The sequence below is a fragment of the Bos taurus genome, chromosome 20 (assembly GCF_002263795.3).
Source record: "Bos taurus isolate L1 Dominette 01449 registration number 42190680 breed Hereford chromosome 20, ARS-UCD2.0, whole genome shotgun sequence".
In the NCBI taxonomy this organism is placed as follows: Eukaryota; Metazoa; Chordata; class Mammalia; order Artiodactyla; family Bovidae; genus Bos; species Bos taurus.
The window spans coordinates 58,559,486-58,586,088 of record NC_037347.1 but is presented as its reverse complement, the minus strand read 5'-3'; the positions used below and the strand labels follow the sequence as shown (position 1 = coordinate 58,586,088).

At 46.2% G+C, this 26,603-nt stretch overlaps 1 protein-coding gene across 2 annotated transcripts in view; it reads left to right on the top strand.

Moving 5' to 3' along the window:
• The window catches only part of OTULINL (OTU deubiquitinase with linear linkage specificity like), a 31,049-nt gene extending 8,915 nt beyond the window's left edge, over positions 1-22,134 (top strand). The window contains exons 3-9 of one of the 2 annotated variants that reach the window (XM_010816847.4): positions 13,362-13,521; positions 13,610-13,641; positions 13,741-13,832; positions 14,754-14,903; positions 16,973-17,101; positions 17,996-18,265; positions 19,265-22,134. In XM_010816847.4, coding sequence (XP_010815149.1) covers positions 13,496-13,521; positions 13,610-13,641; positions 13,741-13,832; positions 14,754-14,903; positions 16,973-17,101; positions 17,996-18,265; positions 19,265-19,438 — 873 coding nt within the window. In that variant the 5' untranslated portion in view covers positions 13,362-13,495 and the 3' untranslated portion in view covers positions 19,439-22,134. 2 annotated transcript variants of the gene reach the window in all.
• The last annotated feature ends 4,469 nt before the right edge of the window (positions 22,135-26,603 follow it).

Here is a 26,603-nt window from a genome sequence, read left to right as displayed (position 1 = left end):
AGCGGAGCCCGGGGCTGGGATGGGTAGGAGAAGCTTGACCCTGGGGTGACCTCTGAGCCGAGAATGGAGAGTGAGTAGAGTGAAGAGCATCCCAGAGAGAGACGAGTGCATCCCAACGGCAGGCACGGAGGCAGGGTTGAGCGCTGATGGAGACGCTGAGGGCAGCCAGTCACCTTGGAGCAAAGAGATCTGAAGAGGCAAGGGAGCAGGGAGGAATCAGGGTCAGACCCAGCGGGCCCGGGGGTTGGGAGAGCATCCACCCCGGCTTCCCTGGGACCGTGGGTGTCCTTGGATGAGGAACTCTCAGTGCTGAAACTGAGGAGGTCCCGGGCAAGCCAGAAGGAGTGGGTCACCCTCCCTGGAGGTTATTAATATACAGTTGGTCATTAATATACATTAATATACAGTTGGGCTCCTTTAATATTAATTACAGCAAAATTCCTTTTTCGGTTGGCGTAGCTCCCAGCCTTGGAAAAACAGCCACTGACTGATAAAAGTAGCTCCTTGCCTTGGCCAGAGGGAAAGAGGTACAAAGCACGGGGGGCTCTTAAACTTGTTGGATGACATGACCAGGGAGACTTTTTTATCTGTGCAGTTTCCCCTAAGGGTAATTTTGGAGATTAACTGGCAGGTGGTGATATATTGAGCTAACAGAAATAGGCAAGAATGGAGGAAGCCCTGACCACAAAGCAGTGTTTCTCAGCACCAATGATGCATTGGAACCATCTGGGAATTAAAAAAAAAAAAAAAGGCGCCGGGACCCCAGCCAGTAAATCAGAGTCTCCACAGGTAGGGCCAGGGCCAGTGTGATTCCCTGCTCCATGGCAGCACCTCTGAGGCTTCGGTGAACACGTGACTTACTGGGACTATTGTAGATCACAGATTCTGCCTCCATGGGGCCCGACCATTGTATTTCTGAATGCCCAGGTGATAAGGATGTTGCTGGTCAATAGACTTTGTGTTGTTCATTCGCAAAGTCGTGTCCAACTCTTGGTGACCGCATGGACTGCAGCACGCCAGCCTCCCCTGTCCTTCACCAGCTCCTGGAGCTTGCTCAAACTCATGTCCATTGAATCAGTGATCCCATCCAAGCATCTTATACTCTGCCATCCCCTCTCCTCCTGCCTTCTATTTTTCCTAGCATCAGGGTCTTTTCCAATAAGTTGGCTTTTTGCATCACGTGACCAAAGTATTGGAGCTACAGCATTAGTCCTTCCAATGAGTATTCAGGGTTGATTTCCTTTAGGGTTGACTGGTTGGATCTCCTTGCAGTCCAGGGGACTCTCAAGAGTCTTCTCCAACCCCAAAGTTCAAAAGCATCAATTCTTTGGCACTCAGCCTTCTTTATGGTCCCACTCTCGCATCCATACATGACTGCTGGAAAAACCATAGCTTTGACTACATGGACCTTTGTTGGCAGACTTTGAGAACGATGTTCTATAATGTTTGATGGGTTTGTTTTGATGCCTCTGCTTTCTTTTTAGGAGAGCAGATCTGAGAGACCATGTTAGGGTAGAAGGTCCTTGAGAGACAAGAGGGGGAGGACAGGGAGGCCCCCACCCTGGGCTCCTGTCACTCACGGGCCCAGCCCAACTTCTCAGTCGGTTCCGGTGGTGCTTGGGGTCACGTGGTGAGGCCAGTTCCTGGTTCCAGGAGAGCCAGCTCTCGGAGGCTTCTGGCTGGGATGGTGCAATAAGTGATGCCTCATTGCCTTCTCACTTGTTTAGAGGCCTCTCTAGCTGACCCCACTGGCTGCCAGAATGTGGGTCTTTTCAACAACTAAGAAAAGCCCAAAAGATTTTTTAAAAATGACACATCCATTGTGAAAAAAAAAAAATCAAAAAACACACACCACCAACTTCAGACTGGAAAATGGTGTTGGAGAAGGGAAGCCAATTAGAAGGATTAGTACTCATTAGTGACAGAGGCCAGATGATTCTGAGGAATGGAAAAATCACTGCAGGGTGAAAGTGGCTCGTCTCAGAGTGTCCTTTTATTTCTCCCTGGGTCATGTGTTCATGAATGATCTGTGTTGGGATGTGGACGACAAGCTTGATCTTTAAAGGTCTAAGAGTTGAGAGGGGGACAGAGCACCGCAGAAGCCGTGGCGGGTGGGAGCAGTGAGCCGAGTCCCGTGATGTGAAGTTTTGCGGGGATGCGTGCCAGCTCCTGGGGCTCAAAGAGCTTGCCCTGTGAACTTACCAAAAGGTGGACATGGGAGTCAGGGTTGTTTGTTTTTGTTTTTTTTTAACGTCAGCTGGGTAGTAAAATCTTATGTCTTAGGTGGTGTGGCCTGGTGGATTTGCGGCGGTGTGTGGGTGTGCTCACCCCTCAGAGGTCAGGCCTCCCCCCCAGAGAGCCGGCCTCCCCCCAGGCCTCTCTCTGTAGGCAGGCAGTAGTGGGTTGAGCTGAGCGGAGAGTCTGAACACCTGCTGTCAGATAGTCTCCCGCCTTCAAGAAAGAGCAAGGGGAGAGGGGTGGAGGCCAGTACCAGACCACAGGCTGCATTAATGCGAATGGATCATTGAGACTGAGTCTGGTCAACCACAGCTCATGGGTCACTCAGTTTTTCTGTGGCTTGCAACCTATAAAAGCTCTTTACATTTTTTTTTTTAATAGGGGGAAAAAATCAAAAAAGGAATCCTTTTTCCTGACATGTGAAACTTACATGAAATTCAGATTTCAGCATCCCTAGGAAAGTTTTCTTGGGACACCGCCCTGCTGTGTATTGTCCGATGGCTGCTTCCACTCTTCCAGGGGCCAATGTGAGCGGGTGGGACGGAGGCCAGATGGCCGGCAGTGCCTGGAATCTTCCCTCTCCAGCCCTGCACGGAAAGCTTGCTGACTCCGCTGGAGAGCGAAGCAGTGGTCACGTGGTTGATGGCTCCCCTGCTTGTGTCACACCCAGGACAGTGTGTTCCAGCCCATGGTCACACTTTAAGTTGGGGTGGGTCCCCAGAAGGGTCACAGGGATGATGAAGAGGCCTCCCCCCGCCCTGCCAACCCACACCAAACCATGTCAAGTGAGGCCTCATGGGGAGAACTGTCTGAGCCAGAAGAGGAAAAGGCACTGTGGGAACCACAGCTGCCTTTAGAGTTTGTGCTTGTTAACTGTTTTGAATTCTTGGAAGAGACATACTCAGGGAAGGCGGTTGTGTAGTTAATTCAAGGGGCACTGACCTTGAGTCAGAACATGTGGATTCAAGTTCATGCTTCTGCTTGCTTTCTCCGGGCTTCAAAGATGGAGCGCACGTGTGCACCAGTGGCCAGGTCCACAGGGAATTAAGGCTCAGCTGTCACCTCAGAGGGGCTTTCTGGCCTGTAGGGGACACAGTCATGAATACACTGAACTGGAACCCGCCTGCCGTGTGGACGGTGTTGGCGGGGGGTGGAGTCGGGGAGTACCAGGGGAGGGATTTGTCCTGCCAAGGGGGTGGTGTGACTCGGGCCTCGGAGAACAAGTAGAATTCCAGCCCCTCCAGCCCAGAACATCCTGTGTCCCTGTGAAATGGTCACTAATCTGAGAGGCTGTCATGTGGAAGGGGACTTGGACGTGTTCCTCGTGACCCCAAGCAGTGACGACGCATGTGGTGGTGACAGGTCTGGTCACGCCAGCCTCTTGCTTCCAACCCGGTGGGGGGCTTTCCTTGCTCTTCAGCATCAGTGTCTCCCAAGGGGATGCAGCCTTGCTGGTCCCCCTCAATTTCCCATCCAGGCTCTGGGTCCCAGCCCCGCCTCACATCCTCAGGGGAGCCTCCCCCAGCTCGGGTCTGGGTCAGGTCCCTGTGTTACCCCGAGCAGTGTCCTCTGCACGGCCTTGGTCGTGCTGCAGACACACGAGGACGGTCTATCCAGGTGTGAATGGATGGAGGAACATCCAGTCTTTCTCGTTCACCGTCGTGGCATTGGTACCCGGCCTACAGAGCAACGTCATCTGTGGTTGTAGAATAGTGACACATCTGAGCGTTGGAGAAACACCCCAGAAGAGGAAACGGGCTCCCATCAGCGAGGGTGAGTCCCACCCCTAGAGGCATGGAGACACTGATGGTGACCACGTGGAGGGGCTCAGCCGACAGCTTACACAGACTCACGGCCTGTGTGCTGTGAGCCCACTCGGGGCTTCTTGTGTCTCATTACCATCCTCCCGCATCACTGTTGGTCTCCACTGTTGGGGAGACTCTTAGGGATGACTCATCTGAGGTTCTGCAGCTAGAAAATGACAGAATAAAGACTGGGTCCTAGGCTTATTCTGCCAGCCTGCTGTCTCCACCGGGGCCGGGCCAGGGCGCCAGCCTGGTGGGGTGCCGAAACTAGAGTTCTGGGATCCCTGGAGCCTAGCCCACCTACTGCTTCTGTGTTTTTGTAGTTGAGTGGGTTTTAAGCCGCCTCCAGAAGGTTAGAACATTCAAGTGATAGTTGGCATTGAATACGCCTAATGATGTGCCCAGTACATAAAGATACTGAGCTATGATGTTATTAAAAATGTGGTATATTGTCACCTTGCTCATTTAACTTATATGCAGAGCACATCATGAGAAACCCTGGGCTGAAAGAAGCACAAGCTGGAATCAAGATTGCCGGGAGAAATATCAAGAACCTCAGATATGCAGATGACAGAAAGTGAGGAACTAAAAAGCCTCTTGATCAAAGTGAAAGAGAAGGGTGGAAAAGTTGGCTTAAAGCTCAACATTCAGAAAACTAAGATCATGGCATCTGGTCCCATCACTTCATGGGAAATAGATGGGGAAACAGTGGAAACAGTGTTATGTCAGATTTTATTTTGGGGGGCTCCAAAATCACCGCAGATGGTGATTGCAGCCATGAAATTAAAAGATGCTTACTCCTTGTAAGGAAAGTTATGACCAACCTAGATAGCATTTTCAAAAGCACAGACATTACTTTGCCAACAAAGGTCCATCTAGTCAAGGCTATGGTTTTTCCAGTGGTCATGTATGGATGTGAGAGTTGGACTGTGAAGAAAGCTGAGCACTGAAAAATTGATGCTTTTAAACTGTGGTTTTGGAGGACTCTTGAGAGTCCCTCCAGTCCATTCTAAAGGAGATCAGTCCTGAATATTCATTGGAAGGACTGATGCTGAAGCTGAAACTCCAATACTTTGGCCACCTCATGCAAAGAGTTGACTCATTGGAAAAGACTCTGATGCTGGGAGGGATTGGGGGCAGGAGGAGAAGGGGATGACAGAGGATGAGATGGTTGGATGGCATCACTGACTCGATGGACATGAGTTTGGGTGAACTCCGGGAGTTGATGATGGACAGGGAGGCCTGGCGTGCTGCAATTCATGGGGTCGCAAAGAGTTGGACACAACTGAGCGACTGAACTGAACTGAACAGTCCTCTTGGTATTGGCAAGGAGCGTTTCCTGCTGCATTTGTTGAACTCTGGGTTGGCAGGAAGGAGCCTGGGGTAGACGTGCGAAGTCCTGTGGGATATGGACTGTGCGCCTAGCATGAAGTCAGTTGTCTCATAGGGCTACAGTCCTGTGACTCATTGGTCACAACTTTCAAGATAAAAAGCTTGCGCTTTGGTGGTTCTCTTCCTCAGTGATACTGATCTTGTCGTCGTTGGTTATAGAACTTTACTAAGTGGAAGACTTGTTTCTTAAGCAGGATTAATGCCTGAAATCCAAAAGTGTAGAAAGTCTTTGGACCTCACCATTTCCAAGATTTGTGAAGAGGATATTTGTTCTATCTTCCCCCATAACTGACACAGAAACAACCAAATAACCTGTGGTTTTGCATGAGCCTGAGGCCGTGCTGGTTGTTACAAACCCAGGCTGTCACCCCGCTGTGCTGACGTTCTGAACATCTCCAGCAGTCTTCTAGGGCTCCAGACTATTCAGAAACCTTGATGACCTAACAAGATTTGTTCTGTGTGTTTATCATTCTGTTTCCACATAGCTTCATTTATTCCTTTGGACAAACAAACCACATTTTGCTTTGTGTCTCAGAACTTAGCTCTGAGAGAGGCGACCCACCGGGGCAGACAGCATGAGGACTCTGTTATTCTGAGTCCTGGCGGGGACCTGACACCAGGATGTATAAGCTGGGGGCCTAGACAAACTGACAAGTAACCTTTCCCAGCAGCAGAGCATCGTGCCACTGGACCCTGAACTCCCTGGAGCCAGAGACTGTGTCTTTTCACTTCACTGCCTGCCAGTCCAGCTCCCAGCCCAGGGTGGGAAGTAGAATAAGCAAGGGATGAGGGGCAGGAGAGGGGGACTTCTGGGGCCCCTCCCTGTCCACTGAACCGCATGGCCTCAGTTGACTCCTCTCTACAGCACCCTCACCCCTCCACCGGCCCTGCTACAGAGAGCCTGCAGGGATGTCCTGGGGCGGGGGGCCTTTCCTACCCCCTCTCCCTGCTTGCTTCCTAATCTATCAGTCTCTCTTGGCCAATCTCCTGCTAATTAACCAGAATATGGCCTTGAAGCTGATAGAAATAGCTGTTGTTATTTTTTAAGTTTAAAAGTATTTTTGACCTTGAAGTTTCAGGGCTTTTAAAAATTATTTTTATTGGGGTATCAGTTCAGTTCAGTCGCTCAGTCGTGTCCAACTCTTTGCAACCCAAATGGACAGCAGCACGCCAGGCCTCCCTGTCCATCACCAACTCCCGGAACGTACTCAAATTCATGTCCATCGAGTCAGTGATGCCATCCAATCATCTCATCCTCTGTCATCCCCTTCTCCTCCTGCCCTCAATCTTTCCCAGCATCAGGGTCTTTTCTAGTGAGTCCATTCTTCACATCAGGTGGCCAAAGGATTGGAGCTTCAGCTTCAACATCAGTCCTTCCAATGAATGTTCAGGACTTATTTCCTTTACGATGGACTGGTTGGATCTCCTTGCAGTCCAAGGAACTCTCAAGAGTCTTCTCTAACACCACAGTTCAAAAGCAACAATTCTTCAGTGCTCAGCTTTCTTTATGGTTCAACTCTCACATCCATACATGACTACTGGAAAAACCATAGCTTTGACTAGATGGACCTTTGTCAGCAAAGTAATGTCTCTGCTTTTTAATACACTGTCTAGGTTTGTCATAGCTCTTCTTCCAAGGAGCAAGTGTTTTTTAATTTTATGGCTGCAGTCACCATCTTCAGTGATTTTGGAGCCCAAGAAAATGAAATCTGCCACTGTTTCCTTTTTTCCCACATCTATTTGCCATGAAGTGATGGGACTGGGTGCCATGATCTTTGTTTTCTGAATATTGAGTTTTAAGCCAGCTTTTTCCACTCTCCTCTTTCACTTTCATCAAGAGGTTCTTTGGTTCCTCCCGGCTTTCTGGGTTAAATGGACGGAGTATAGCCAATTAACAATGTCGTGATAGTTTCGAGTGAATAGCGAAGGGACTCAGCCATACATAAACAAGTATCCGTTCTCCCCTGAACTCTCTTCCCATCCAGGCTGCCACATCACATTGAGCAGAGTTCCAAGGGCTGCTGTTGTTCGGTCGCTCAGTCGTTGTCTGACTCTTTGCTCCCTTGTGGACTGCAACACCAGGCTTCCCTGCCGTTCACTGTCTCCTGGAGTTTGCTCAGATTCGTGTCCATTGAGTTAATAATGCCATCCAAGGAGCAGAGTTAGGTTGGCTGTAAGGCAGGACTTTGAAGTTTTTAACAAGGTGATCTTACCATGTGATCTGTCCCAAACATCTAAATTAAACTGCCTTTTCTGTCTTGTAGCTCAGGCCTAGCTTCCACCTCCCAGCCCCCAGGCCCGCTCTGTAGCCCTTGATCTGCTGCCTCTGCTTCAGGAGCATGTCAGTGGGCCGGGCCCAGCGGGGCAGAGGAGCTGAGGGTGGGGGGAGTAACGCCCTGGGGTGACCTGGGGGGAGTGGACGGGGTGGAGGACTGGAGGGCCGGCTCAGCCCCATCACCACCACAGCCAGGAGGCCAGCCAGACCCTGGGGTCTCCAGGAGAGTAAGCCTGAACCTCAGGGCAAAAGTGCTATCAGTGTCATCACTCAAGTTTCCGGCTCTTCTGTGTCTTTTTAAGTTTTGTTTTCAGGTTTGTTTTTTTTCTTTTTGGTTTCCTGTTTGAATTATTTCAGTTTTGGTACATTTTAGCGAATGGAAAGAAAAAATTCTAAGTAGAATTTTACCACACAAAAAAAATCCAGGAGCTTTTCATTTTTTCAGTCGTAGTCAGTGGTCTCGTCGGTCACAGGTGGGATGCTAGTGTCAAGATGGACACACTCTGGGCTGCAGGAGGCTCTGGTATCATCACCCAAGGAGATTGCAGCTCCCTGGGTATTCCTTTCGGGCATATGTGTGTGTGTGTGTGTGTGGTGGTGGTGGTGGGAGAAATGGGGTCTCTGCAGATGGTAATGCTGGGGATGGGGTTGTGGGGAATGTGTGAGACCTAGTTCACCCACTTTCCCGCATCACAGAAATGTTCTGTGCTTTATATATTGCCTCATTTTCAGCCACCACCCAGGTGGTCCAGCCCAAAAGTGTTAAAAAGAAATCTCATTTTTATCTCTTGATGAGCCTTAAAAAGGATCAAATCCATAATTCCCTGTAGCACTTTTCTTCACTGCCAGAACCACCCCCCACCCCCCAGTTCCCCTTGTTTCTGACCCTCGTTCTCCCTCCTTTGTTGATTATGTTGAAAGACTGACTCCCTGATGGTGGAACTTCTTTTCCTGTTAGCCCAGGGGGCTCCCCCCGAAGGCTAGCTCGTTCGGGAGGGTGCCGGGTAGTGGAGGGGAAGTGGGGCGGGCGGGTGCTGACTTCCGTCTGTCTGGCTGGCCCAGGGGGATCCCAGGCAGAGTCTGACAGGGAAGATCTTATCCCCTCTCAGCTGCTTTTGGGGAAATGAGATCTGACTCACGAGATCATCAAAGCTGTGATCATGATAGTCTTCTGCTCAGCGCCTCACTTGTGTTGTTCTTCTCTGTGTCCGTCATTTGGAGTTATAATCCTGTTACAGGATAATTTTTTTATTATTTTCTTTTTAAAGAGTATTTTCCACTTGCTGTAGCAGAGCTGATTAAGGGTCCACTCAGCTCTGTCCTTCAGAGGCAAGTAGGGGAGCGATATGGCATCCAGCATGACCTTGCCCGGGGTTGGACTCCAGCTTTGAGGGTTATTTAATCTTTCTCTCCCTCGAAGTGTCCTCAGGTGTTAAAATAATAATGAACATGGGCTGGGTACTTCCTGTGCCCCTGACCGCGACCTCAGTATTTCCTTCAATCATCCAGCAGCTCCAAGAGAGGGCTCTGTGTTACCAGGGTAATGGTAACAGCGCTCCCTGCATCCTGGCACTGGGGGATCCTGCCCTGCCCACCGGGGTTAAGGAACAGACACTTGGGAGCATGGAGTCCCCCACCCCATGTATGACAGGACCAGGGCAGGAGCAAATGAGACAATTCGTATAAAACACTTGCCACAGAGTCCGACACAAAGCTCAAATTGTAGCTCTTTTAAATAATTTAATTAAAAATCATACTTTTTCCTGCTAAAACATTGTGTCTCCTCTCCTTTCACTGAGAAGCCACACTCCTGATAATGTTTGCATATGAAGTTGCATGAACACCTCCAGTCGTCTCTGAACTGCAGGCTCAAGTCCTGCTGGTACCCACAGCAGCGCCCACGGTCCACTCCCTGGCCCTCCTTTGTCTGAGTTATTGACTGACACCTGTGGGTGCCCTGGGCCGAGTGAATACAAGGACTTTAGGCTGCTGTTCCCATTTTTCCCGAGAAGGGACTGTTTAGCCCTCACATGATTTTTTCTGATAAGTTGATCAGATCGTCCTTTCTCCAAGTTTGGAGACCGAGTTTAATTTTGAGGATTAGGGCAGGAGGCTAGGGAAGTCCATGCATGTGGGTGCAGATGTGGATGTGAGGAGACCATAGTCTGCGGTGGGTCCCCATGGTGGCCCTGGCAGCTTCTGAGAGGGCTCAGGCTCAGGAGAAACCCCCATTTCAGGGGTCTCAAATGCCCCAAGGGGCAGGGCAGTACCTTTTAAGAATGTTGGTTGGAGTCTGTGACCAATGAGAGCCGTGCCCAATGGAGGCCCCGGCCAGGGCCTGCAAGCACTCCATGTCCACAGAAAACCAGGACAACCCAGTGGGATGTAGGCAGATGCTCTGTAGGGGTTCCCAACCTCCAGGGTTTAATGCCTGAGGATCTGAGGTGGAGCTGACGTAACAACAGAAATACAGTGCACAGTAAATGTGCTTGAATCATCCCCAAACCATTCCCCCTCCCTAGTCTGTGGAAACAAATTCCTCCATGAAACCTGGTGTCAAAAAGGTTGGGGACCACTGCTCTAAAAGGCTCCTCATGGAAGAAGAAAGGTGACTGTGTTACCGTGAGAAAAGCATCACCAGTCCTGGGCTTTAGGGAAACTAGGCTCATCTGTGTGGTGGGAGTGGTAACTGACGGTTTGCTTCGGGAGGCATTCTGGCAACATCTGTCACAGCTGAAAGTGTGCACATATCTGGACCCAGAGTTCCCTCTTCTAGAAATTATCCTGAAAGACACCATGAGTCCACAGGACTGGTGGAGGGGAATGTTTGTAAGAGAGAAAAATGCAGAAACAATCCAAATGCTCATCAACCAGTCAGTGACTATGTGCACATACGATGATCTGCCTTTTTACTGTGATGTTACACATCCTTTCAGAGGAATACCATAGACTTTGTAGTAAAAATCTTACCTTATAGGTGCAAATGCATTACAGCTTACATTTTGAAACAATTCATTAAAATTTTTCATAAATGTCTAGGCAAGAGTAAATATATAATTAGCAGCTAATCAATTGTTCTGAACAGATACGCACCTGCTCTTGAAAATGTACTTGTCCATAGTTTTTTAAGATGTTAGCATGGGGGAAACATCTTAAAGGGTATGTGATATATCCTTTCTTTATTGAGAGTATATATATTTCCTTCTAGAGAATGCATATCAACTTTATTGCTTATGATTAAAATTGTAAATTCCAAATCTGTGAGGCTTTGACTCCAGTTAATCATTAGACTTTTTTTTTTTTTTACTAAGGGAGGGAACTGCTTCACAATGAACCCCAGCATATTTGGCGACTGTTCAAAAGTTCTCTTCCTCATTTGTACTTCGGCATTTTACATTTTCGAACATATTACAATTAGGAATATGTTGCAGATAGTAAAATATTGCAAGTTCCCAGTTTGAGCTCTCTCGGCCAATGAATTATCCCTCTGGTCACATGAGGAATCGTAGTGGACCCTGTAAGCTGCATACCTAGGTCCATGCACATCTCTTCTAAGTGGCCCCCTTTCTGGAAATGATGTCTCTCTCCGTGCCTGCAGTCTGAGCCTTGTCCTTGTTCAGGTGATGCCCTGTGTCATGGCCCGTCATGACCGAGGAGTATCAGCATAGGCAGGGTCGGGGTGGCATGGCCTGAGGTCCCCAGGGTTAGGGCTGGGTGCTGAGCAGACCCTCTTGATCATTCTTGGATTTAACAGATCTTCTACATAGGGTGAGGTGCACTGGGCTGGTTCTTAACTAATTTCATTCCCTCGTTGTCCAGCGAGGTCAGTATTTTGACTCTCATTTTATAGTCAGGACAGTTCAGTTCAGTCACTCAGTCGTGTCCAACTCTTTGCAACCCCATGAATTGCAGCACGCCAGGCCTCCCTGTCCATCACCAACTCCCGGAGTTCACTCAAAATCACGTCCATCAAGTCAGTGATGCCATCCAGCTATCTCATCCTCTGTTGTCCCCTTCTCCTCCTGCCCTCAATCCCTCCCAGCATCAGAGTCTTTTCCAATGAGTCAACTCTTCACATGAGGTGGCCAAAGTATTGGAGTTTCAGCTTTAGCATCATTCCTTCCAAAGAACACCCAGGACTGATCTCATTTAGAATGGACTGGTTGGATCTCCTTGCAGTCCAAGGGACTCTCAAGAGTCTTCTCCAACACCACATTTCAAAAGCATCAATTCTTCGGCACTCAGCTTTCTTCACAGTCCAACTCTCACATCCATACATGACCACTGGAAAAACCATAGCCTTGACTAGATGGACCTTTGTTGGCAAAGTAATGTCTCTGCTTTTGAATATGCTATCTAGGTTGGTCATAACTTTGCTTCCAAGGAGTAAGCGTCTTTTAATTTCATGGCTGCAATCACCATCTGCAGTGATTTTGGAGCCCCCAAAAATAAAGTCTGACCCTGTTTCCACTGTTACCCCATCTATTTCCCATGAAGTGATGGGACCAGTTGCCATGATCTTCATTTTCTGAACGTTGAGCTTTAAGCCAACTTTTTCACTCTCCTCTTTCACCTTTATCAAGAGGCTTTTTAGTTCCTCTTCACTTTCTGCCGTGAGGGTGGTGTCATCTGCATATCTGAGGTTCTTGATATTTCTCCCGGCAATCTTGATTCCACCTTGTGCTTCTTCCAGCCCAGGGTTTCTCATGATGTACTCTGCATAGAAGTTAAATAAGCAGGGTGACAATATACAGCCTTGACGTACTCCTTTTCCTACTTGGAACCAGTCTGTTGTTCCATGTCCAGTTCTAACTGTTGCTTCCTGACCTGCATATAGATTTCTCAAGAGGCAGATCAGATGGTCTGGTATTCCCATCTCTCTCAGAATTTTCCACAGTTTATTGTGATCCACACAGTCAAAGGCTTTGGCATAGTCAATAAAGCAGAAATAGATGTTTTTCTGGAACTCTCTTGCTTTTTCCATGATCTAGCAAACGTTGGCAATTTGCCCTCTGGTTCCTCTGCCTTTTCTAAAACCAGCTTGAACATCTTGAAGTTCATGGTTCATGTATTACTGAAGCCTGGCTTGCAGAATTTTAAGCATCACTTTACTAGCGTGTGAGATGAGTGCAATTGTGCAATAGTTTGAGCATTCTTTGGCATTGCCTTTCTTTGGGATTGGAGTCTAGGGTCATAGAAGTGAAGGATCCCACCGTCACACAGCTGAATAAGCAGGGGAAGATGGGTTTTATATTCAGCTTTGAGGGATTCTGAAACCCATGCTCTTTATGTTCCCTATTCCTCTTGAATTATGTAGGACAAAGATATGTATGACACTGATTATTCAATATTTAGACTGAATTTTTAAATGCTCTAAAAATGTCTATCTAAATCAATGATGACTCTTTACAGGTAAAATTATCCAGTGTATTTTCTTCTCCTTAAATAAAGCAGGCTTGTGTAATTGTACTTCATGATTATTTTTTTATTGAAGTCTAGTTGATTTACAGTGTTAATTTCTGCTGTACAGCAAAGTGAGTCAGTTATACACATATATACATACTTTTCTATATTCTTTTCCATTATGGTTTATTCCAGGTTGTTGAATATAGTTACCTGTGTGCTACAGTATTATTATTACTTTTTTGTAGGAAATGACCAAGTTCACTCCTGGACACTAGTCACCAGCCAAGCCTTAGATACCGCGTGGAGAGTGGTGAAGGGGTCAGTGACCTTGGCAGTTTCACTTCTGGCAGCCATCCTCAGCTACTTCAGAAGGCTGCATATGCATTTAGGGCACCAGCTGAAATGGTATGTGGCTCTGTCATCTTTAAATTTCAAAAATGCCCTTGCTGTTCAAAATAGAATTTTGATGTTATTATTTCCATTTATCTTTTAGGTGGATTGGATATCTGCAGAGAAGATTCAAAAGTAAATATGTTCATGCCTGTGTTTCCTTGTTTTAAGAGAGGATTCCAGAAGGGAAAGGGAAGGGAAAATTCACCATCATGTATTTTCAATTTGGTTCAGGAAACCTCAGCGTGGAGGCGGAAGTTGATTTACTCAGTTATTGTGCAAGAGAGTGGAAAGGAGAGACACCCCATGCCAAGCTGATGAGGAAGGTGTGTGTCTGTTTATTCCGGTCGTGGTGGATGGAGACTTAGTGTGTAAAAATCAGGAAACTCGCATTCCACTGTGCTTTACCAAATATGGAGCCAGAAACAACTGTGGCTGCCGTTAAAAGCCAAACAGCCGCTAGGCATCACCTTCAGGCCTTTCACTTAGCGCTGGGGCCTTCGAGGACTTGGGTAAATTAGGCCTGTAACTTCAGAACACTTGAGCATCGTACCCTTTTCAGCTCTCTCCTGGCCAGGGCTATTAAAACATCTGCAAGGGGCTTCCCTGGTGGTCCAGTGGCTAAGACTCCCAGTGCAGGAGGCCTGGGTTCAATCCATGGTCAGGGAACTAGCTCCCACACGCCACAACTAAAGATCCCACATGCTGCAACTAAGAGCCGGTGCAACCAAATAAAGATATATTTTTAATCTGCACATGCATTAGAGACTTCTGTCCTTGAAGGGATCAGGCACCTTGACATAAAATATTTTGAGGATTTTTTTAGAACTTTCCATCAGACCAGTCTTGGTAAATATCCCCAGCTGTGTTGTCCAACCTTGTCACTAGCAAAAACCAAAAAAAGTCAAAAAGGAAAAAGAAGTACTTTTCGATTACTCTTTAGCATGGACTTAAAAGTACATATAGTAGTTTTCACTGCAGTCAGGTTGTAGCCATCCTCTCCCCGCAATGACATTTCCTGACTCTGGGCTTCCAGGAAGTTATCAACTAAAATAGCGTCCCATGGACTCTGTACACACACAGGTCACTTGAAAATTACACGTGGTCGCATCCATAACCCATACTGGTTCTGTTTCTGTTGTCCGCTTTATTTGGGAGTAGCGCCTTGCTAAAGATGCCATGAATTAGCTTCCTTTAGTCTCTTGTCCAGTGGAATTAAGAATGGCTTTTTCCTCTGGTGCCAATAGGCTTACGAGGAGCTGTTTTGGCGGCGGCATATTAAATGTGTTCGACAAGTCAGGAGAGACAACTACGATGCCCTGAGGTCGGTGCTGTTTCAGATCTTCAGCCGGGGCCTCGCTTTCCCATCCTGGATGAAAGAAAAAGATATCGTGAAGGTACGTTAGGTCCTAACGCTGGAAATTTGGCAAAAGTCATGCTGATGGGAACTGCAACACAGAGTCCGGGGTCTTCTGCGGGTGGTTTGTATTGTACACAAGGTGTCAGGGGATTGAAGGTCCTTTAGCTCAGTCCTCTGTCTCTCATGCCAGTTTGCAAAGAAATCATCTCAGTCGTACTCAATTTTGTTTGTAATGCCAGCATTTTTTCTTGAGAAGGGCGTCTGTCTTTTCTAAGTAAAGTGGTCCTTTAATCCACTTTTCTGCTCTGGCTATTTGAGCATTGATAAGCACAGTGTGTAAGCTCCATCCCAAAGATGCCCTCATATCCTTTTTTGGTCAATCCGTCTCTCACCCTAGGCATCCACTGATAATGTTTTCTGTCCCTTTAGTTTTGCCTTTTCCAGAAGGTCAGAGAAATGGAATGCCCCATTGTGTAGACTTTTGAATCTGCCCTTTTCACTTAGCATAATGCATTTGCAGATCATCTGTGTTGTTCCATGGATTTGTAGTTCAGTGCTTTTATTGTTGAGTGGTGTTCCTTCATATGAATAGAAGACACCTTGTTTATCCATTCATGCTTAAGTTGAAGGATATGTGGATTGCTTCCAGTTTTTAACAGTTATGAATAAAACTGTTACAAATATTCCAATTCAGGATTTTGTATGAATGTAAGTTTTCATTCCTTTTGGGTAAATACTTAGGAATGAGATTGCTGGGTCACATGATAGGTTTTTCTTTAGCTTTGTAAGAACCTGCCAAGTCTTTTCCTAAGTGTCTCTGCCATTTTGCCTTCCCACCAATAACATGTGAGTTCCAGTTGTGCTACATTCTCAGATTTTTTGTTTGCTTTTTAGCCATTCTAATAAGCATGCATTTGTATCACTGCTTTTGGTTTGCATTCCTCTAACTGGTAGTGATATTGAACATCTTTTCAGGTGCTAATTTGCCACCCACATTGCCTCCTTGGAGAAGTCTTAGTTCAAATCCTTTGCCCAATTTTTTAAATTGAGTTTTGAGGGTTCTTTATATATTCTGAATACAAGTGCTTTATCAGATACATCATTTGCAAAGATTTTCACCCAGCCAGTGCCTTTTTTTTTTTCATTTTCTTGACAGTGCCAGGCAATATATTCTTGATAAATAACCTTAATATTTTTTAATGTAATATGCCTATTACATAAGTGTGAGCAAACTCTAGGAGATAGTGTAGGACAGGGAAACCTGGTGTGCTGCAGTCCATGGGGTCACAAAGAGTCAGACGTGACTTAGCAACTGAATGACAACAACGATATGCCTAACCACAGATGCACATTTAAGGATGGAGAAGCAAAGAAATATAAAGTATATGCATATGTATAACTCCACATTTCCATAACACCTTTTATTTAGAGTTGTTTTATTGGTGGTTTAGTTTAACGTAACAGTTGTCAAGTGTATGCTTGTGCCAGCCCTGTTGCTAGTTGCTGAGGACAGAGAGCATAGCCAAGACCCTGGGTTCCACAAGCTCAGCGGGGTGGAAGATGGATCAGATACCCACAATGGATCAGATTCTTATGCATGCCATGATCATATTTAATCCTGAAAAATGGATAGGATTGTCCTTCATTTACGGTGGAGGATGCGCTAAGAGGTAACAAAACTAGCGCTGGTTGAGTAACCTCTCAGCAGACCAGTGAAGAGCTAGGTTTGAACCACAGAAAGCATCCTTCTATAATCCATGTGTTCCCTGATGTAGTGGGTTGGCCAATTACTCTAATGCTGTTTGGTTAAACATAATTTCTAAGTGGATATACCTAGGAAGTCTGGGAAGTGTTTTATGTAAAAAGATTGTTTCTGTAGACATAGTGTTCATTCACATTTTCATCTGTTGTGAAACTGTGAATCAAGAAGGTGATCCAAATCAATCCACAAATCTAAAAAGAGACTATGTTTTACTTAACTGCCATTACAATCTTTTACACTGATGAATTCTGAATGAGATAAGATTACCTGCTGTGCCATATTCCGAGCTGTGTGTCAGACACGCTGAGATACTGACCACTGTTGGCATCTACTTCCTTTTCAAGCTTCCTGAAAAACTGCTCTTTTCGCAAGGTTGTAATTGGATCCAGCAGTACAGTTTTGGTCCTGAGAAGTATACGGGTTCCAATGTGTTTGGAAAATTACGGAAATGTGTGGAATTACTGAAAACACAGGTGAGTCTCCAGGGGAAAAAGATGAAGAATAAAAGCGTGCATCCCACACGCAGCCACTTGCCTCTTGTGTCAGGCATGTCGCTGTGTGTCCCGTGAGAAGGAGGTGCAGGCAGAAACACTCATCTAGTAACTGACCATTTCCTTTCCTGCTCTTCGTTCTCCTCCCAAGTAATGATCGAGAGCAATGTTGTTCTACACGGCTGTTAGGCCAGTTGTGGCTAACTAGCCAACCAACCTTAACAATCACACTTCTGTTTTTCTAGAAAAATGTGGTGTGAGGTCCAGACAAGACAGTGGGAGATGCCCTTTGGAATGCACCCTGTTAGTAACTCAGGGACAGCACAGATATTGTCATTTGACTAAGAGTTTTTCCTGCTTTTTACTAGACACAGATTTTAGATTGTTGAAATGAGTCCTCCTTGGGAAATGCCATTTCAGTGCCACGGCTTTCTGATCTGTAAAACTAATAAAATGAGTAGTCTCAACCCTGTACCGTTATTATGAGGATTTAATGAGCAAATACCCATAGATTGCTTTATATTCCAGTGGTGAAGTGGTGAAGAATGCTAGTGGTGAAGAATGCTAATTAGTACTCTTTGTCACTGGACTATCCTTTGTGTAATCCAGCATCCTTAGAGGTAGCTTTAGGAGGCTGATTTCTTTAGTATTCTACCTAGGAGGCAGTGTATTTTTGAAAAAATATCTAAACTACTTTGTTGTTGTAAAAGTAATCAATACTTAGGGTTACAACAGTCAGTGTCAAAATATATGAAATGAAAAGTTAATGGGTCCCCTCATTAATCCCTGGTTTGTTTTACAAGTACTTTAAAGATTATGCAATGGTGTGTGATTGACCTTTCCTTTTTAAGTTTCACTTAACATCTGTGTTTCTAGTGGACTGAATTTAGTGGAATTAAAGATTATCACAAGAGAGGAAGTATGTGCAACATCCTTTTTTCTGACGCTCTCCTGGAATGTAAACTTTACGAGGCCCTGAAGTTCATCATGCTCTATCAAGTCACCGAGGTTTATGAACAAATGAAGACCAAAAAGGTCATCCCCAGTCTTTTTCGACTCCTGTTTACCCGGGAAACCTCATCTGACCCCTTGAGCTTCATGATGAATCACCTGAATTCTGTTGGTGACACATGTGGACTGGAGCAGGTAAACGGGGCAGAAGAATCGTGTGTCTGATGAGGGACAATGCTGGCAATACTTCAGCATGTAGGTGATTGCAGTTTACTGTCAGCAGTGATAAAACCAGCTGCAAAGAGTGGCATGCATGCTGAGTCGCTTCAGTCACGTCTGACTCTGTGCGACCCCATGGATTGTGGCTCACGAGGCTCCTCTGTCCATGGACTTCTCCAGGCAAGAATACTGGAGAGGGTAGCCATTGCCTCCTGCAGGGAATCTTCCTGGACCAGGGATCGAACCTGGGTCTTCTGCATTGGCAGGCGATTCTTTACCACTGAGCCACCTGGGAATCCTGCAAAGAGGTGGTGGGTGGGTATTACTGCCCTCCAGTCAGAAAGAGTGATACAAGCCTTCCTGCCCTATGCCAGCTGCTGTGTCTTCACAGCTCGGTGGCCAGCGAGCCGGGCACCTGTCTGACCTTCACGCTGCCTCTCAGGTGGGAGCAGACTCTCCCACTATAGAGGTTACCTGGCAGGAAGTCCAGCTGCAAACTGAGATAACATTTGGGAAAGCATGTGGTTACTTAGTGCAGGTAAACAGACGTTATTGAAACTTTGAAAGTCCAGACAATGCTTTTCTATGCCCATAGCAAAGGGGCTTTGTTTTACTTTGCTTTCCTAGGAGGTACTCAAAATTACCTGACATTTTAAGAAAAATTAATCCATTTAAAATGATTTTTTAAAAAAAATTGGAAAGCAGGATAACTCTTATTACAAGCATTCCTTTATATTTTTTCCAAACAGCTTGCCCTGTGATTCCCCTACAGAGACCTTTCTCTGTTTGTCCCCTGCCTTCCATGCAGACGTCTTCCATGTCTGTCCCCAGTTCCACACCCACACACGGTTCACATGTGGGTCTGGCCACGAGCCCATCATCTCACGAGCTTCAGAACACTCTCCCTCCGCTGGAGAGGGGAGGCGGGCATTTGGGAATGTGCACCCGTGACCTTTCTTTCATCTCCTCCCACAGATTGATATGTTTATACTCGGATACTCCCTGGAAGTAAAGATAAAAGTGTTCAGACTGTTCAAGTTTAACTCCAGAGACTTTGAAGTCTGCTACCCAGAGGAGTCGCTCAGGGAGTGGCCGGAGATCTCCCTGCTGACCGAGAACGACCGCCACTACCACATTCCTGTCTTTTAAGTCAGGCTGGACTGGACACCAGCTCTCGCCAGTGACAGAAGTCACCCTTGCAAGTACTGTTTCTAGAAAACCAAAGCTAGCATTGCTGCCGGGGAAGGAGTCGGGACCCCCCTCTCAGGAGCACAGGAACCCTGGACAGGGGACCCCACGGCGCCTTTCCTCTGTTTTCACAGTTTCCTCCAGCGCAGCTGCACTAACGGGTTTGTGGGCTGGTGGCTTGCCCTTGTTTGTGAAGACTCTGGTCACTTCACACACAGTAGGGCACATTTAGTTTGAAAGAGAACAACAACAGGAAAAAAGTGAGAAGAGAAGGACTATGGGAAAAGGACTAAAGGGAAAGAATTTCTGGCTATAATCTTTATGTTCTTCATTAGGAATCTTGTCTTTGACTGATTTGGGATCTTCATAAACATGGCCTTATTTTATAAGCATTACCTTCCCAAGAATCTCTGTGGTATATTGATTTTCCAGAACCCTTTGATTAACTTTAAAATTGTGCATGTGTGTGTGTTTATACTCACATGCATGTATACATGTATAGTTTTATATATACACATCTAAACACATACATACACATAGCCACTACTTTGTAATGTTGTACAATTTGTTTTATATCTTTTTACTTATTTTTTTAAACTGTTGCATCTGGTCAGTTTGTTTTACATAGACCAAAAAGATACATTCTACAAATTAAGGCAACTCAATGACAGTTATTGAACTGTCACAAAATTATTAAACTGGTGTATTTAATGTGTATTTACATGTGTATTTAATGTGCGTAGGTAGAACTCATGCCCGCCCCGCCCCCCCCCCCCCCCGCCCCCATATCTGTATTCTAATCCCGGGAACCTGTGAATAGGTTGGGTTAAACGGCAAAGGAGAATAAGGTCACAGGTGGAGCTAAGGTACTAATCCACTAACTTTGAAATAGAGAGAGTGGTCTGGATTCTCCAGGTGGGCCCAGCGTAATCACAAGGGTCCTTAAAGTAGAAGAGGGGACTTGGGAGAGGATCAGTCAGGGGGCAGATAGGAGGAAGCGATGAACAATGAGAGACAGAGGCAAGGCAGCCGGTTTTGTTCATTGCAGCAGCTACAAGGAGGACGTTACTGCAGTTACATGAAGGAGCCACAAGCCGAAGACCGTGGGCGGCCTCTGGAAGCTAGAAAAGGCCAGAGAACACGTTCTCCCCCAGAGCCTCAGGCAGCAACGAGGCCCTGCCAACACTTTGATTTTAGCCCCGTGGAACCTGTGTCAGGCCTCTAACCTAGAGACCTGTGAGATGATAAACGTGTTAAGTTGCTAAGTTTGTGGTGCGTGTTACAGCAACCGTAGACAACTAACACTCAGGCTCACTAACTTCTGGTCGTCTCTATTTTGGGAATACTTTTCCAGTTTATTTTGGCAGTCTTTATTTTGGAGGTACTTTGCTAGTCCTGTTTTGTATTTCGGCAAATACAGAGTAACTTAAAATCTTGGCTAATGGGATACTATTTCAAAGTTACAAACCCCTTCTAAGAATGACTTACTTATTAACATGTTTGATGCTAATGTTTTCTCATGTTTCCATATGTTTACTGTAAATAAAAAGGAGGTATGTTAGATGCTGTGGTCTATGAAACTAACATTTAGATTTGTCTGTAATGGGGACACTCACCTGCCTGTACCACATAAGCCAGTGTTGGGCCTGCTGCCATTTTGTCCTCTGGGTGAAGAGCTGAAGAGTATTGAGCTCAGACTGAGGGGCTTTGCGATACCTTGAGAGCCACATGAAGCAGGATCTTTACGGCCTTTAGTACTTGATCTCCACAGCCCTTACCTGCATCTATGGGTTTTCATAACCCTTGGGCTTCCCTGGTGGCTCAGTCGGTAAAGAATCTGCCCACAGTTCAGGACACCTGGGTTTGATCTCTGGGTCGGGAAGATCCCCTGGAGGAAGGCATGGCAACCCACTCCAGTATTCTTGTCTGGAGAATCCCCATGGACAGAGGAGCCTGGTGGGCTATAGTCCACGGGGTCACACAGAGTCTGACACGACTGAAATAACTTAGCATGGCATGGGCAGCTTGTCACGTTATCAACCCATGATGTTTATCCTTAACTGGCTGGGGGATGGGGCAGGGTAGGAAAAGAATTCTTTAAATAGAGGGGCAAGACCAAATTGTGAAAAACATTTAAATATGATAATAATGAAAGTAAGATATAATAAGACTCTTCAGTAGTTACTGTGTTTGGGGGAAAACATCAAAACAGAAGATTTTAAGGGATGAGGTATTGGGTGTTTTTGTTTTTAATTCAGTTGTGTGATGAATGTAACAAACTAATTAGAAGGAACTACAGATAAATTAGCACCATTTTTAAATGCTAGACGGGTTTGATCCCTGGGTCAGGAAGATCCCCTGGAGAAGGAAATGGCAACCCACTCCAGTATTCTTGCCTGGGAAATCCCATGGATGGAGGAGCCTGATGGGCTACAGTCCATGGGGTCACAGAAGAGTCAGACATGACTTAGAGGCTAAACAACAACAACAGCTTATTTGAACATGGGATGTGTTCTAAGAAGCATTCCTGAAGTACAGAAATATTGTTTCCACTGAAATAGCCTTTTTGTAAACAAAGAATATTTCTTGCTTCTAACTTGTAAAACCTCAGATGGAACATCTAGACAGAACCAAATACAGGTTGGTGGTTAAAACTATGAGTATAGCGTTTTACTGTTCTGTTTTGCTCACCCTTGAGTTTGAAAAGGTGGAGTGAAGGTCAAACCAGTAACATTAGGGGGCTTCATGGACAGCATACAACTTGGCTGCATTGCTCCTTAGCATACATCAACATGTCCATATGGACAAACCCAGAAGCTTGAGACTTCGCTGGTCCCATGTTCTGTTCTCACCGTCATCCCCAAAGACAGAACCTGGGGAACAACTGGGGAACCACCCCATGTACCTGCCAGTCTCAGCTTGTGTCCACCTCTCAGCATGTCCATGGACTTCCTGTGGGTGCTGGCCTCTCTGCTGGACCAGCTTTGAGGGAAGGGCCCCGGGGCTAGGTGGTGAGAAGGGCTTGGTGCAAACTGACAACGGGGGTGAAAACCTAAAAAGCTGCACAAATATTCTGGAACTTTCAGTGTGTGAATCTAAGTAGACACATTTATGACTTACTTGAAGATTCCCTGGAGGAGGAAATGGCAACCCACTCCATCCAGTACTCTTGCCTGCAAAATCCCATGGACAGAGGAGCCTGGCAGGCTACAGTCCATGGGGTCGCAAGAGTTGGACATGACTGAGCACACACACTGTATCACACTATAAATTAAAAAAAAAAACAAACAGAGATGAGGTGATACTTGGTGAAAATGTTGTAAAATATTCATATTTTATAGCTAAATAAGATAAATATGTGTTTCTCTTATCAGGAGCTAGCCTTAGGTGCAATTAAGCATGATTAAAGGGAAAGCTCAGCACTGGTGTATATTTGACCTATGTTTAATTTTAGTCATAAAATGGTAAATGAGAAATTAATTTTCCCTAACCCTAACTCTGGCAGGCTACAGTCCATGGGGTCGCAAGAGTTGGACATGACTGAGCACACACACTATATCACACTATAAATTAAAAAAAAAAAAACAGAGATGAGGTGATACTTCAGTCTTCTTATGAGACCAGTTGTGTTATTAGTTGCGTTTTTGGTTGTCCCTCCTGAGTCCCTGTCTTCATGCAAACACACTGAAGACACTCCACGCACTGAACAGGAAGAGGAAATGTCACACAATTCTCTTTTTAAAGCAGGAAGTAAAGTGCCTTTTCCTCTTTGAACACTGTGGCAGAGCAGTGCTTGCGAAACTATCTGTGGTGAGTGTGGTGATGGACCCATTTTTTGAATTTCCCATTCTTGGCAGACGGGCACTTTTGTAAAAGTAAAATGTTGCACCGAGATCGGATTGCTATAAGAGTTTCTCAACACTTGCTCTCAGTTCCTGTATACATTCTTGCGGACAAGCAGAAAGAGCTTGCAATGTGGCACTGGTCTATAGAGCACACTAAAACAGGAGTTTCGGGCAAGAATCAATATATTCCGATGTTATTTCTCTGGGAGTTTGGGATTTTGCCAGCATGAGAGGGCGGTGCTTTTGTTTTGTTTTGCTATTGGGCTAACCAAGGCCACTGTGTGGAGTTGTCCGGTGTGTGCCTTGCTCAGGACACCTGACTGAAGAGGTGCGTGGGGGCTGGGGTCTCTCTTCTGAGTCATGACCCTCTGCTTGGCAGAGCTCCTTGGATCAGTCATCAGTCCCAGTTACATTTGCTACTTTTTGAGAAGGCTTCCATGGGTTTCTACCTTCTCTCAGCAGAAATTAGCAAGAAACACCTTTTGATTCCAGTTCTTTATGCTTAACAAGAATCTTCACATTTCTTTCTTTACTGGATTTTAAGCTCCTGTGGGAAGGAGTGTGGGTCTTACATCACCATGACTAGACCAGTGCTCACACTAATAGCAAACCAACAAGTTGGTAACGAAAGCCACGTGCAGCTGTTAACCTTCTTCAAGAAGCAAAGAATCATAGTGTGATGATTTCCTTCCTTCCTTCCTTCTTTTTTTATTGATCCAAAACTTGAAGAGACCAAGTTTTTAGACAGAGTCTTGGGGAGAGAAGCAGAGTCGGGCACGACTGAGCGACTTCAGTTTCACTTTTCACTTTCATGCATTGGAGAAGGAAACGGCAACCCACTCCAGTGTTCTTGCCTGGAGAATCCCAGGGACAGAGGAGCCTGGTAGGAGGCCGTCTATGGGGTCACGCAGAGTCGGACACGACTGAAGTGACTTAGCAGCAGCAGCAACATATTCATCAAGTCAGAGTGACCTATGAAATGGCCACAATAGACATAAGAGGTCAAATCAAGTATGGCTAACATTTTATCTGCAGTGAAGTTAAAATTAACCAACGACATCTAGTTCCATCGAGAAACAGGTTCTTAAACAAATATGGCTCACGAAAGAACATTATTTATTGGGGTCACAGACTCCTAAGAGCGAACAGAACCTTAAGATGTCTGGAGAATACACATCTCATGTTCCCTCTGCTGTGGAAGAGGCCTGACCCCAGCCTGGACTCCGCAGAGCCTCCAGGCAGGTCCCAGGTAGGAGGCAGCGGGGTAGGGTGGGGCTGGTGTGGCAAACAGGGCACAAGGGCATAGCAGCCCGAATCCACAAAGCCGTGGCAGGTACGCCGGAGCCCAGCTCAGGTGTTTGTCAAAGTCAGAAGCTGAAGGACGCACCCCTTGGCGTGCATGACTGAAATCAGGGAAAATGAAGGCCTGGAAGCTTATCAGCAGCACAGAGCCAATAACTTCTGGTGGCAAATGGGATAGGAGAGAGTTCTCAAACATCAGGTGGCTTGTAAGGGCTCTTCTCCACCAGACACATCCATTTTGTGCCTTGGTTACTGAGGGTCTTCACGCATCTGAAAGACACTGCTCGGCCTTCACAGGCCCTGTGGATGGCAGGCTAATGAGGGCACAGATTCAATGTCTGTAATAGGGAAGAGATTTGAGCACATCTGTGAATTTCAATTCTGTATGGGGTTTTAGTGCAAATGACAAATGTTTATGAGCTTCAGTTGCTGTTTTATGATTAATATGAAATACTGCCCAAGCCTCAGTCCCGCCTGAAATGCAAGAAATGTTTTCTAACATATTCTGGGTTCTGTTCCAGCTGTTTGGTGGTAAGGACAGAAAACCACTTAAGTCAGTTTGATAAGGAGAATCCCACAGACCAACAGGACAGGAAGTACGGCCAGTCCTCCTGGAAGGCGCGCCTGGGGCCTGAGAGCCAAGAATTAGAGTTTCCAGCTGCATCTCTCATGAGTCACGGAGAGATGGTCTCATCGTTCCAGATTTCCCGCCTCACTCTGTAAGTGATTCTTTCTTTCCCTTCTTCCCTTTGTCTCTCTTCACCTCTGTCTCTCCCTCTCATTCTTTGGGCACACAAGGCTGCTCCTGCCACTGAGGGAAGCTGCAGCTTAGTTCACGAGTTAAAAAAGCCTGAGAAGTAGAATCTGATGGGCTCAACCTGTGATGGCCGATGAACCATGTGCACGGCTCTAGACAATCATCTGTGACCTGGGTAGGGGGCCAGGTGCCTGCAGCATAAATTTGACGTTTTCTGGGAATTTGGTGTGATCAGGGCGTGCCTCAAGCCATTAAATACACATGGGGTTTTTCACAGCTCAGGGGCACAGAAGAATCGGCATTCAGGGCACCTAGTAATTAAGGTTGGTAATCAATTAGCATCTCACTAACAGAAATGTTAACGAGCTCTTTGGAGAATAAAGACAAATGTGGTGGTATCAAAGGCTAGGGTGACAGTCACACAAGGTTGGCCTCATGAGGCAGTTTTCTCAGTGGTTGGAGGGAGATAGGAAAAAAAGTTACAGGCGTCCAGAGTAATCCCTTCACCTGCAGGTTTGTTGCTATTGATCTGTCTAGATAAATAGCTGAGAAGACACACACGTGCTGCTTTAGAAACAAGACCTGAAGTCTGCTGAGCTTTTCTGCAGCGTTCTGATGGAAAGAGATGTACGGTTCTTCTTTGTCCTCTAAACCTCACCTATGCGCATTTTCCGCCGAACCTCTGGCCTGCGGTTGGCTAGCTCTGTAAAGTACTCTGGCTCCGGTACTTGAATTCCATGCTGTAAAGGGTGAATTTGACGTTGTCTGCTTCCTCCAGGTTCCATGACGACTTCCTTAATTTGTTGTTCTCTTTGTGCCCTGGATAGTAAATTCTTACCGGCAGTGGAAATTGGCTTCTGCACTCTTAAGCATAAGCACCACGGTCAACTCTGATTGCCTGGCACCCCACACACAGAATTCCCAACAGCTCTACCACAGGTTAATGTTTACTGTAATGAGATATTGTTTTCCCTATGCTTCTTTACAAAAAAATAATCTGTCATTTGTGGTTGACTGGGTGGGTCTCTGTTGCAGTGCCAGGCTCTTTGTTGCTGCATACGGGCTTCCTCTAGTCAGGGAACACAGGCTTCTCGTTGCAGCGCTTCTCTTGGGAGCCCGGGCTCTGGAGCCTGCAGGCTTCAGTAGCTGCAGCACACGAGCTCAGTAGTTGGTTGCGGCATGGGGGCTTAGTGGCTACAGCACAAGGTCTCAGTTACAACAT